Source organism: Rhinolophus ferrumequinum, chromosome 3 (genome assembly GCF_004115265.2).
Source record: "Rhinolophus ferrumequinum isolate MPI-CBG mRhiFer1 chromosome 3, mRhiFer1_v1.p, whole genome shotgun sequence".
Lineage (NCBI taxonomy): Eukaryota > Metazoa > Chordata > Mammalia > Chiroptera > Rhinolophidae > Rhinolophus > Rhinolophus ferrumequinum.
Window position 1 is genome coordinate 38612152 of NC_046286.1, and position 13651 is coordinate 38625802.

At 32.4% G+C, this 13651-nt stretch overlaps 1 protein-coding gene across 1 annotated transcript in view; it reads right to left on the minus strand.

Annotated features, from left to right (window-relative positions):
• Nucleotides 1-13651, minus strand: part of PHIP (pleckstrin homology domain interacting protein) — a 117145-nt gene that overhangs the window by 8455 nt on the left and 95039 nt on the right. The window contains exons 32-38 of the mRNA XM_033102445.1: nt 12666-12791; nt 9818-9887; nt 9120-9170; nt 8714-8863; nt 1649-1801; nt 726-889; nt 7-266 (exon numbers count right to left, since the gene is read on the minus strand). Of these exons, the coding sequence (XP_032958336.1) occupies nt 7-266; nt 726-889; nt 1649-1801; nt 8714-8863; nt 9120-9170; nt 9818-9887; nt 12666-12791 (974 nt within the window). The remainder of the gene's footprint in view (nt 1-6; nt 267-725; nt 890-1648; nt 1802-8713; nt 8864-9119; nt 9171-9817; nt 9888-12665; nt 12792-13651) is intronic.

Consider the following 13651-nt stretch of genomic DNA (forward strand, 5'->3'; position numbering starts at 1 on the left):
TCTTACTTGTTTTCCCTGGCATCGCAGATGTATTAGCTTTCAAAATAAAAGTCTTTGCTGCTGAAGAAGTAGATGGTTGCTCATTGGTAACTGGATCTACAACCACTCGGTTGCTTCTGGTTCGAACTACAGAACTAGATTCTGTTTTACCATTTATCTGAGCGGCATTGTGCCTTGGTGGTATTGATCGTGTGGGTGTAGAGAATGGAGAGGTAGAAACATCTGATTTTAGCTGGGGTTTTACCATCCTTTTTTTCCTTTCAGGGCTGTAAATAAAATATAATATCATTAGTCATTCTTATAGTTCTATGTGGATGAATAAAACACAGTTTTATAAATACTATTGGATTCAATATTTGTACTATATGAAATATGTTAAAATATGAGATTTGTAGTGGATTTCATATGGTTGTGAGCCTTTGAAAAGTGAATATTTAGTGAAGGATCGCCGTAAATGCTAGTTATATATGACAGAAAGCATGATGCCATCACTATCCTAAAAATGCTGTTTTACTGTATAGATTTAGCAGTTTGAATTTAAGCACTTACACTAGTATAGCTTTAGTTAAAAGATTAAAAATCCTCCACATCATAGGAACTTGCATGTCAAATATATCATTCTGCAATATAGGGAATAGTAAAGGAAGTATTAAAAAACACCGAGTTCTGTCACTTAGATGACAAAGTTATAGATCAGTTGATGCCATTTAAAAGAAATCAAATACCTTGATGCAGCACTACTGGAAACAGAGCTGCTTCTGTTTCTTTTCTTCCTCCTTTTGGTTATTGTATTTCTTTTATGAAAACGAAGAGCAGATTTATAATCTGATAAAACTGAACTGATGTGTTCTTCAAAGAAAGCAGACAGGCGCAAACTCATGCTGTAAATCTATGGTAAGAATCAAAAAAGAACTGTTCAAACATTCCTCAAAGGAAAATGCCTGTTCAGCAAATATTAACATATAATTTAAATATTTTCCTAGCAAAAAGTTTTCAGAATTTAAACATTGCTTTTTCCAATCTCTTTTGATGAAAAGTAAAACTGAAGCATTTTTACAATTAAATTATTTTTGTATCTAGATTAGGAATCTTCCAAGCTTTGAAAAAAGCCCTACTATAAATTCAGATGGCTCATACAAATTCCTGTGAACTCTTGTCATATTAAAAGTATTCCTGAGGGTTCGAAACTGCTTTCCATTGCTACCTAGAACTAGCTAGTTATTCTTTCTCATTTCATTTGCATATATCACCCTTTTGTGTTCTACTGTTTGGCCAAAGACAGGTAAATTAAAGTTTACTCCTTTTTATAAATCATTCACAAAGATGCTCCTTTCCATTAATGTAGAAAATAGCCTGAAAAATAAGCCCACAAAGCCCTAACACATACGAAGATGATACATATGTGGTGTATCTGTTCAACCATACTACTTCAAAAGTAACCATCCCTAAACATTAGTGTCATCAGTGTTATTTCATAGAATCAGAAAGCAAGAAAGAAGTCAATTCTTTTTTTGCAATTCTGTTCTTTCCATTAAGAACAGAAGGTCAGCTTTGCTCTAAATTTTAAATAAAAGCAACATAGTTACTTAACATAATTTTTCTACAAACTTCATTTAATTTAAACATAAAAGAAAATTTAATTATATACCCTTGATCTTTTGCTTGGTGTATATGCTTTAGAATTACTAAAAATAAGTCTGACATCTTTACATAACTCCATTGGTGACTCATAATTCCCGGCCTCTAAAGTTTCTCTAACGGTAGCAAAATCCATTGGAGTGTCAATGATGTCTCTGTAGTCCTAAGAGAGGAAAAACAGGTGGTATTAATTATTATCATTACTACCACAAAGCATTACTTCTCAGCACAGGGATTCACATACAATTTCTGTGATGAGTTTAAGTCCTAAAACTATTAATAATCATTCCTTGTTTCCCTCATCAAGGCTCCCTTTTTTCTATGTATTTTTTTTTTGCGTGCCCCCTCACTTTTATTGCACTCAACACAGGATTTTTCTTATTCAACAATCTATTAAGTTGCACTTTTTTTCCTTGGGAAAGAGGTAAATGGTGGAGTTGTGTTAGAAAAGGGGGATTTAAAAAGTATTGAAAACACTCAGCTCTACAATTACACATGTAAATTTGATGTAAAATACCCAAAACTTTATGCTACCTACCGTGTTTCCCCCAAAATAAGACCTAGCTGGACCATCAGCTCTAATGCATCTTTTGGAACAAAAATTAATATAAGACCAGTATTATATTATATTATATTATATTACATTACATTACATTACATTACTTCACATCCGGACTTATATAAGACCCGGTCTTATATTAACATAAGACCGGCTCTTATATTAATTATATTAATTAAAAGACGCATTAGAGCTGATGGTCTGGCTAGGTCTTATTTTAAGGGAAATATAGTATAAACTCTAAAGGCTGTTGACTCCCTGAAACATAACCATAATATTAACTAGCTGTCACACAAAGCCTATGCACTTCATTCCTCACAGAAGTGGAATTACCCAAAACCGCCTCCTAGGCAACTATATAAAATAAGGCAATAGATTATAAGCAATAAGACAACTGAAAGAAAAAAGCAACAGAATAGTATAAAATTATGTGAATATAGAATCTCTAAATAAGAATAAAGAGTACTACACCTTTTCCATAGCCTTGGAGTATGTAACTATATTTTTTGAAATATAACTTGACTTTGCACCATCAAGTTTAAATTATGATCAAATATGTTTGACCATAAAGCAAACAGGATTACTGCCCTTTATAAACAGTTTTATTTCTTCCTTAATCTGTATGCCTTTTATTTTCTTTCTTGCCTTGCTGCACTGGTTAGAATTTGCAGTGCTATACTGGATAGCAGTGCCTCATTCCCAATCTTAGGGGGAAAGCATTCAGTTTGTCATAATGAATCACGGTGTTAGCTGTAGGTTATTTAATAATTTTTTTTTATCAACTTAATGGATCTTCCTCCTTTTCTTGTGTTTTTTTTTATTTTAATCATTAATGATGGTCTGTTTTCTTAGATTATTTGTCTACCTGGCATCCATTCATCACAGAGCCAATTATATTAACTGTATTTTCTTATTTTCTATATTCTTGATGCTCAGATTTACAGATCTGAGGAGATACTGCCCCTCCCAAGGCTAGCCAATTTTTAGATATAGCAAAAGGCGGCGCTGGGAACACCTTTTTCTTATGCAAACCAACCACCTCCTTATCTAACTCGCACACCAAGCCAGTATTTCTTTTGCCCTGAATTATCCCAGGGCCAGGTACCGGACAACTGGAGACCACCCCTATGCCCAAAGCCCATAGGAATTATTCCAAGTAGCCAATTGTGAACTGTTTATGCTGCACTGCCTTGCCTCTCTCATGGAAACCCCAATAAATCATCTGGCCTAAATTTTTCCCTTGCTGTCTTCTGCCACGTAATAAAAACTTGGTGTATGTTCTTAGAACAAATGGGCAATTATGCATTTTGTCAAATGCTTTTTCTGCATTGATATGACCATATGATTTTTTTTCCTTTAATATGATGAATAACATTGACTGAATTTTGAATACTGAACCAGCTTTACACCCCTGGAGAAAAAAACCCACTTGGACATCGTATAAAATCATTATTATATATTTCTGAATTCTATTTGCTGAATTAAGAATTTTTACATTTTCTTTTTTCGTATTGTTTTTGTCTGGTTTTGGTATCAGGAGAAAACTGCCTTCATAGATTGAGGGGAGAAGTGTTCTCTACCTTAGGGAAGAGATTATGTAGAATCTGTGTTAAATCTTTAAACATTCGGTAGAATTCTCCAATGAAGTTATCTGGACCTAAGAGATCTCTTTTTTGAAAGCTTTAAAATGCAAACTAAATATCCTTACTAGTTGTAGGGCTATTCAAATGATCTACTTCATATTGGGTAACCTGTGATAATTTGTACTTTGACAACTGGTCCATTTCATCTAGGATGTCCAATAAATGTGTGTGTACAGTTGTGTGTAGTATTCCTTTAATATACTTTGGTTATCTGCAGGGTCTGTAGTGATAATCCCCCATTGCATTCCTGATATTGGCAATTTGTGTCTTTTCGCTTTTTAGTTTTGTAAGTCTTAATAAAGGTTTGTCAAATTTAGTGATCTTTTCAAAGAATCAACTTTTGGTTTTATGGATTGTCTCTACTGTTTTTCTGTTTTCAGTTTCATTGATTTCTGCTCTTTATTATTTCTTCTCATTTTTGCTTAATTTTATTCTTTTTTTTTTCCCTAGGTTTTTGAAAGAGCCTGGGTTACGGACTTGAGACTTTTCCTCTTCTGATAGACTACTTATTGCTAAAAAGTTTCCCTGCACTGCTTTAGCTGCATCCCACAAATTTTGATATGTTGTATTCATTTTCATTAAGTTCAATGTATTTTTTATTTCTGGTAAGTCTTCTTTGAATCATGGATTATTTAGAAGTGTATTGTTTAATTACCAAGTGTTTGGATATTTTTCTATTATTTTTGTTATTGATTTCTAGTTTGATTGCACTGTGGTTGGAAAACACACGGTATGGTTTCATTTATGTCTGTCATTTTATTGTTTTCTGTTCTGTTGTTTTTTCCTTTTTTCCAATCTTCTTGTGGGTCACTTGAACGGATTTTAAAATTTCATTTGATTTATCTATGAACAGATTTTAAAATTTCATTTGGTTTAACATTAACTCTGCATAGTTGTTTAAGTGGCCATTGAGGTATTTTATAATATATACATAATTATCAAAATATAATGGTGTCAACAACATTTTACCGGTTCAAGAAGTACAGAAACCTCCCCTACCCTTATTATCATCATGTTCACTGATTATTTCCTCTGCTCTCTTTAGTGAATTTTATTTGTTATTATATTTTGGTTCTATTTCCATTTGGTTCTTCTAATTCTTCTTGCGATTTTCTTGGTATGACAAGTGATTTTTGATTGAAACCTGGAAATTGTGGGTCTAAGACTGGATCTCTTTTAAATCTTATGTTTTAGTAGACCTACTCCAACCCCACTCTATGAGCTAAGAGGGGGCACTGCTTTATTACTGCCAGGTAGGAGTGGAGTCCAAGTTTTACTTGGCCTCCACTAACACCCAAGGATTGAGGAGTACCTCCTTAAAACTGCTGGGAAGGTATAGGAGTTCTGGCTCCTTACTAGGCTTCTACTGATGCCAGCTAGGGTGGGACGGAGGAGTGCCTCTGTTTTGCATGGCCTTCACTGACACTACGGGGCGGTGGCCTTGTTATCACTGACCAATGGTGAAAAGTCCTGACTACCCACTAGGCCTCTGCTAATACCACCCAGTGAGGTAGGGTCGGGGTACCTCATCACTGCCCGGTGGGAGAAGAAATCTAGGCTAGTGTTTGGGAAGTGTGGAGATGGCTCTCACTGGCTTTTGCTGATAGGTAAGGCCACAATTTTTACTGTTATTTGGCTGGAGTAGAGCAGTTACTGTCTCATGTTTGTTGTATTGCTAGGCTGCATCTTTCCTGGTCTGTTGGCTGGAGAGAGTGGGCTTTTCTGGTCAGTGCACATTGGCATTTCTAGGTTAAGTTTCTTCAGTATCCAGAGTTGGAATATATAAGGCAAAAACATATGCAGGAAATTCACTACTGTTATTCCTCAGTTCCTGAGGTACCTACCCTGTCTGTCTATCTTCTTTCTACATTCCAGAATCATCTTGACTTTTTTACACATAACATCCACAATTTTTCAGTGCTACTTAATGGGAAGAATAGGGGAAAGCATGTCTTCTTCTTCTCAGAAGTCCAATTAAACTGCCTTTGACCAAAATATTTTAAAATGTCTCACCTATAAGTAATTTTAGAACAACTTTATAAAGTCACACAATAAAATTTAGTAATTTTAATTTTGGTAAAAACAGTGTACAACAGTCTACCTTATGCACCAAACCTGGTCTAAATTAACTTAGCCATTTACAGAAATTAAATTCATCATTAGTGGAAGATTGTGATTCCAAAAGAGATATTCCGAAAATTGAACCTCTCTGCCTCTTCAGACAACTGGAGAGAGGGTGGGAGACTAGTTACAAAACTCCTTTATGCAATGGTAACAGCATCTGAACAGTGTCTAAATTCTATCCTCTTCAGAGTATCAAACTACTTTGACAAAATCTATAATTACTTGGCTATTAAATATTATAACATATTGGATTTACAAACTATAAATTTTGAGAAAGTGATATGAAAATTTTTAAATGTGCAAAACTTTGGATAAGTGTCAAATTTATGTAGAACACTTCGTTTTTCTTGGTTCATATCTTGGGATTCTATCACTCAGTAGAGTATATGGCAGCCACTCAATATACCTCTGTAGAATCAATAAGTGGAGAATATTTAGCATACTAATTTCCATCAAAAAGTTTAATTTTCAAAATCTTGCTCTGAATATTTGATTAAAGTCAAAATGTAAACTAATGTTTTCATACAAAAGCTGAAGTATGAAAAGCATGATCTGCCTTAAATATTCTGCTAGTAAGGCTGATATAGTTAATTCTGAAGTATAAAAAGCAAATTATCCATTTTCCTCTTCTCCTCTGTGACAGTAATAAAAAACAGTAAGTAGCCATAAGTCTTCACCTCCATCAATGGATGGTACTCACCTCCATCAATGAGTACCACAACAGAGTAGATATTAAATTAAAATATTTTCTTGCTTCTGGTATCTTCTGTCTGCTAAAACCTTTAGCTGGTGGAAGGAGAGGTTCTAAATAATGTTCTCATTATTTTGAATACTTAAGACAGACTGCATTCTTACATATTACCTATTCTCTAAGAATATTACATATAGCTCTAGGGCACTAGATACAGAAGATATGGGCTCTTGTTCTCATTTTGTCAATAAATAGTTACATATTTTGGAGAGCTGCTTAATCTAAGCCTCAGTATAATGAGTTGGTTGGATCACAGTTTTGAGTCTCTTCCATATTTTCTGTATGGTTGCTTTAACATTTTTATTTTGTCTTTAGGTCTTTTTTCCTTTATGCTTCTTATCCCTTCATTTATCTCTTAAACCAAAATGACAAATCAAAGTTTAATTGGCAGCATTTTTTCTTTGTTTGGTGGTACATAAAATAACAGTTATCTTACAATGAGTAGTGTTTTAGATTCGATTGGTAGTATTTCAGAATAATCTATCATCTCAAGTTTTGGGGGAGAGGGTACTAATATTTCCATTTGCTGTTTCTGTTGTATAATATATATAGTTTACAACTTCTTTTCATCATTAGTTTTCATCTTTAGTAGAGTTTGGGTTCCGCCCTCCCCCGATGAATTTCTACACCACAAGGGAATGTAAATTTGGACTCTTAAGTCTATGCATATTGCAAGCTTAGGGAGATTTATCTCTGACACAGAACACCAGAGAGAGAGACATACTTCCCTGTGGAAGGAATGATTCTATTCTTTTCACTGAGGGCGAAGTCTTTCAACAACAGTCCAAGTGGAGTCTCGGTTCCAATTTCCTTCCTCACCATAGCTCATATGGCTTCACCTGTCTCTGCACAGTGTTAATAACTTGTGCATCTAGAATCTAGACATTGAAGCTTATCTGTACCTCTTCTTTTCTGGGGAAAAGTCCAGAATACAAACACCTGCAAGTGCTTGGTAAATTATAACTTATTTTCTAAAATACAAAGCTGAGCTGGCAAGAAACAAAGGGAAATCCACAGGTTCCAGAAACAAAGAGAACTGAAAACCAGAGCACTGAAGCATTAGCTCTTCTAAAGATTTTGGAGGGTAGGTTTATCACATTGCTGGAATTAAAGATTTATCTTCTACATTTAAGATTCCATGTTTCTTGATTTTAAATGACAAGAAAAGGCATGTATGATTTATCTATTAATGAAATTTCTCTATTCTCATCATCTCAAGTTATATGTAACACATACATAAACAGATAATGAAGTCCAGTGATATCACATTAGGTCAGGATCTCTTGTAAAATATTTCCTTTTTATTTTCATTTGAAACCATGAATGTTATCTGAACTGTATAACCTTTAATAACTAAATAAAGAAATCAAAAACTCAATTTAAATTGCTAAGAATACATGCAAAAATACTTGGATGATGTTTATTCAACCTTTTTACCATGAAATCCATAAAGATCATAAACTGACCATATATATATATATATATATATATATATATATATATATGCGCACATACATACATATATATACACATATATAATGCCACCTTACATTTGTATATAGTGCTTCAGTTTAAAACTGTTTTAATGTATACTCATTGCATCTCGATAACCCTATAAGGAAGGTTAAGGAGGTATTATTATTATTGTTTCCTAAACAACTGCCATAATAAATTGATAGAATTCGTGTGGGGAAAAAAATAGTAAAAAAGAAATTTTCAGATGAGAAAACTAAATGACTTGCTCAAAACTGCGTAACTGATAAAAGGCATAGCTGGGATCATAACTCAATTCTTTGGAGTCTTAGTTCAGGGTTATTTCTATTTTACTACACAATTTAACTTAGATGCTCTATATAACCAAATGGATAATGAGAACATATATGCAATAATGGAAAAACATACTGTAACCATAAAAAATAACAATTTAAATAGCAAACAGTCAAGAACAAGATATATAGCAAACTGACAGGCAAAGAAAATATTTTCAAAAATACTTACTGGATATTCAAGGAGATCTACCGGCTGGCGGAAAGGCTCAGAATCTTCACACTGAAATATGAGATTTAACAATTCTTGACATTGTTTCTTCCATGCCTGAATATCATAAGACTGAGCTCTGTTACGTAATCTTCTTCTAGGCTGATGGTCCTAAAATAAAAATGTTCAAATATATTGATAAAAATAACACTTATACAAACAAGTTTTAATGCATGCTTAATTAAGTAATATATAATAATGCAAATAATAGAAAATATCATTCACCTAGTTCTGAAAAACATGTATTTTGTGATGGAAATTGATTTAGAAATAATATTTAATAGGTCTTTAAAAATACTAACAGTGAAAAAACGCAATACATTTTAATTCATATAAAGTACTTCTGCTAAAACAAAAAATACATTACCTTCCTTTTTCGGGTAGAAGTTCCTGGTACATCAGCATCTTTCTCTTCTTCCTTTGAAGCAAGAATTTATCAGATTTATTAAACATTCTAGATTTCATTATTACAGTTGATCCTTGAACAATATGTTAAAACTACACAGGTCGTCCACTTATACATGGATTTTTTTCAGTAAATTCATATAGAACTGTATGTATTTTCTCTTATGATTTCCGTATCATTTGCTTTTCTCTAATTTACTTTATTATAAGAACAAAATATATAACACATACAACATACAAAATATCTGTTAATAAACTTTATGTTATTGGCAAAGCTTCTGGTGATCAATAGACTGTTAGTAGTTAAGTTTTCAGGGAGTCAAAAGTTATAGAGATTTCGATTGCTCGGGGAGTCAGCTCCCCTAACCCCCATGCTGTTTAAAGGTCAACCATACTCTTTAGCTCTTTATCTCCTTTACACTTTAGAAAACCTATAATGTACTTGCTGGAACACTATAATGAATCATTAAAAAATCTCCCCCCCACACCATTTAAAAAATTTCTTTTTAACAAAAACAAGAAAATCAGGAAACATTTTTATGTTAACTGTAGCATTTAGACAAAATTGTCATAATAACATTTATCTGAAAACTACTATATATGTTTCTTTTTATATACAGAACAAGACCAATGTAACAATCATGATGAAATATTAAATACCTCGGAATCAGACAAAACTTTCTTCTTCATTGAATTGTAGAGTGGAATTATGTTATAGCAAGTCTGATCCCTAAATAACAAGGAAATGTTAGTATACATATATACAGGATTAGAGTCAAGGTTTTTTTTTTCCCTTTAAATCTGTTACTAAAATGAGATTTTCAGATAAAACTTAAACCCAATTCTCACCTCTAAGTTTTGCTCAGGTCACTGTTGTGCCTGGGATGCCTTCTTTCATTCCTCAGTTTACAAGGGAAAGCTAATGTACCTCCTGTCTTCTAATTCCTTCTTCCTTTCATTCTTAAAAGTAGTCATTCCCTAAAGTTTAGTCTTTTGTCATCTTCTCTTGACACTATTCCTTTTTCCCTAATAACCATATACTATATTTGCAGTTTATCTGTGTAAATGAATTCTAAATTCCTATAATTTGGTGTCTTTTGAGATTCCTACCATTTAAAATTTCCCCATGTCTAAACCTAATTGTCACTCCCCACTCTTCCTCCTTTTTCTATATTTTGTTAACAGCATTACCATTTTCATAGTAATACATGGTTTTTCATTATTCCTTCCCTTGTCTCCTTAATAAACCCCATCATCGACCAAGTTCTATGAGTATACCCTCAAAATCTCTTGACATCTGCCTTTCTTACTTCCATAAATTAATCCCCCATCACCTCTACTTGGTCAGGTATAGCAGTCAGCCTGCTATATATTCTTTATGTCTCTTCCCTATCAATCATTATTAGACACTACAGTCAAATTAGTATTTTAAGGCAGACTATACATCACATTATTTTCATGTTAAGATATTTTCAATAGCCCCATTGCTTCCAGTGCTCATATTTTAAGTCTAGTTCCTCAGATTGGTATTCAAGGCTCTCCATGATCTGGACCACACTTGAGTTTACAGCACCGCATCCCCATTATTTCTGCAAATGGACTCTCTACTTCACCCAATTTAAATTACTAAATTTCCTTAACAACTCTTTAATTTCCTATCTCATGCCACTCTTATCCCCAGAATGGCTTTCCTTTCATCTAACTTCTTCTGGATCTATCAATATCTACCTTGACCATAACATTCTAACATACTTTCCCCCTATATCTAAAACCCCACCTTCATAGCTAGAAGTGATTCTATCTCTCATCTAAACTTTCATAGTCTCCTGTTACTTTTTCCTTATAGTTATTTACAGATTTATCTATCTATGAAATTTTATTAAGAGGGCAAGTAAAGATTTCTTTCTATCTCCAAATATCTATTACTTCTCTTTGTATGTATCTATTGCTTGAAATTTAGCCAAATAATTCAATTAAAAAGTACAATAATCAAAATTTCAAGACATAACCAACATTTTTAAAATTATTTTCAGCTAAAAATGGTTTTAACAAATTACATACATATAAAAAATGCCAGGGATTTATTTTTAGATATATATGCAATACAAATGCTTTAAATATTGTATTAATGTTTTTTATATAAGGCATTTCACAGTAACTATTTGAAAGAAATACAATTTCATAGACTATTCCAAATATAAAAATTATTTTATCTAAATTAATGGTATCATTTGATTCTTTTGATTCATATCTCTTTGGAAAAATAAATGTACATACATATCCACGTAACACTTATGAAACTACAGATTAAAAACTTGATAGTTAAAATATTATGTGCTATTGTAACCAAGTTATATAGTCCTCCAAGGATAGCTAATTCTTGATTCTCAATTTTACTGAAAAGAAGCAAGAACACTGCAATAGCAGCCCCTAAATGACTTGGAAGGTAATAGATTTCTTTAGAGAATAAGATAGAGGAAGGGCATAAAGTTTATTTTACTAATTTTCTTTAGTGTTTTCTTATATTGAAATTACCTATATTCCTTAGCAAAGAACAAACAAACAAAAAACACCCAACAACAAATATGAGGAAAAGGGTCCCTATCATAATGCTGAGTAAAGAGAACAAAGCTGGAGACTTTTTTTTAAACCTCAGTAATCCCTTCATTTAAAAGCAGGTAACAGCTGAATATTTAAGTTATAAAATACATTGTCTCCTACTAACGAGAAATAATTATCCAATATAAATAATGTTACTATAAACTCACAGCAGTATCTTATGCAAAACCTATGATTCATTTCTTTGGCTTCAATTTCAAAGGCTCAGTTCATTCTATGGTTACATAAAATCTGTGAGACAAGAAAATAAAAGTGTGGTTGCCTTAAAAAAACTGTAGTTATCACTCTTGGTAGGGGATCAATGAATGAGGACGTAAACTTGACTTTAAAGAAGAATCATCTTGAAAGTTAAGTTTAGTTTTCTGCTGGATTACTTAAACACTGTTCATAAACCTGACAAGGGTAATATAATGTTAAGATGAAAGGTTCTCAAATCAGATGGCAGAAACTCATTTAGTGTGAAAATTAAACAAGTTATCCTTGAAAAGACTCAGTTTCCTTAACTGTAAATTCCAGATAATTATCTCTTCCACATGTAAGATTATTATTTGGCTTAGAAGAACTATTTTGGGTAAAACATTACATGTTCAATAAATGTTTAATAATAATAATTATTATTACTATATTACCCAACAGTTGGGTTTAGAGAAGGATCCACGTTTTTTATGTTAACTGTAGCACACAACTTTTATGATTTCATAATTAGTATTAGCCAATGAACTAAATATTACTTCTTTAGATACAGACATTATATGCTTCCTAGTTTGAGTGGAGCTATGTATACGGGCACAGTATGTGGTATTATGTATATAAAAATGATATTTTACATTTTGACACTTTACAATATTGCCATTATTACAATAATTATAATTGTGGAAAAATAACTCACTTTATAAAATGTAGAAGAAGATCAGTCACAAATTTAGCAGACTTCACAATAGGGCTTCCAGGCTCATTAAATGTTCGTGTGTTGTGCTCTATATATCGAACTTCCCACATTAGGGAAGAAACCCGCCTTTAAACAAAACACAGAAGTCTTAACCTCATTATATTTCGAAACAAATGTATGCAATTTAAAACCAAGAAATTGTGACTTTTCAAATTGCACTCTTAAATCAAATACAAAACTCACACCTTAAAAAATTATTTTCAAAAAATTGTAATTTCGTTAGGGGAAAAAAGAGTAGCAACATTCACTATGTAGTTGCATAGAAAATGTCTGGCTTAGACACACTAAACCATTAACATTCCTTCTTTTAGGGAGAGAGACTGTAACAGTAGCAGAAGAGAAATGGAGGAGTTCTCAGTTTTTGCTTTACCACATTCCTGTCATTGTTTTGTTAAGTATATCTGAGTTTTATATAAAAAGGAAATAATTTTCACCTAATCATATTACTGGTAAACAAATGACATGTAAAAATGAAAAGCTAACTGATAGCCTGCTTATGAGATCCAAAAATATGAAAACACAGTAACCACATTAGTTTAACAAGAAACCTAAGTAAATGAAAGTTATATTTTAAAACACTGAATTGACAATACTAAAATAAATTTTGGTGTTTTATTAGTTTATTTCTGAAAATAAAGAAAAATCCAAAGACAAATTCTAGAATATCATTCAATAACATGCGGTCCTACTTAAAATAAAGAAGAAAACACTCAGAAAAATCTTACTGAAGAGTGAACAAAAATACAATTATATGGAATTTTAAAAATATATAATTGTGGATACAGAAACGCTTCAGCGCATTCTAAATAACATTCACAAGGCTCATTCTAATAATAGAACCACAGGCATCTTCAGGATACCCTATAGAAAACTCTAAAATAAAGCATTAGATCAATATCAGCAGAGCAAACTGATAGTAGTAGGTA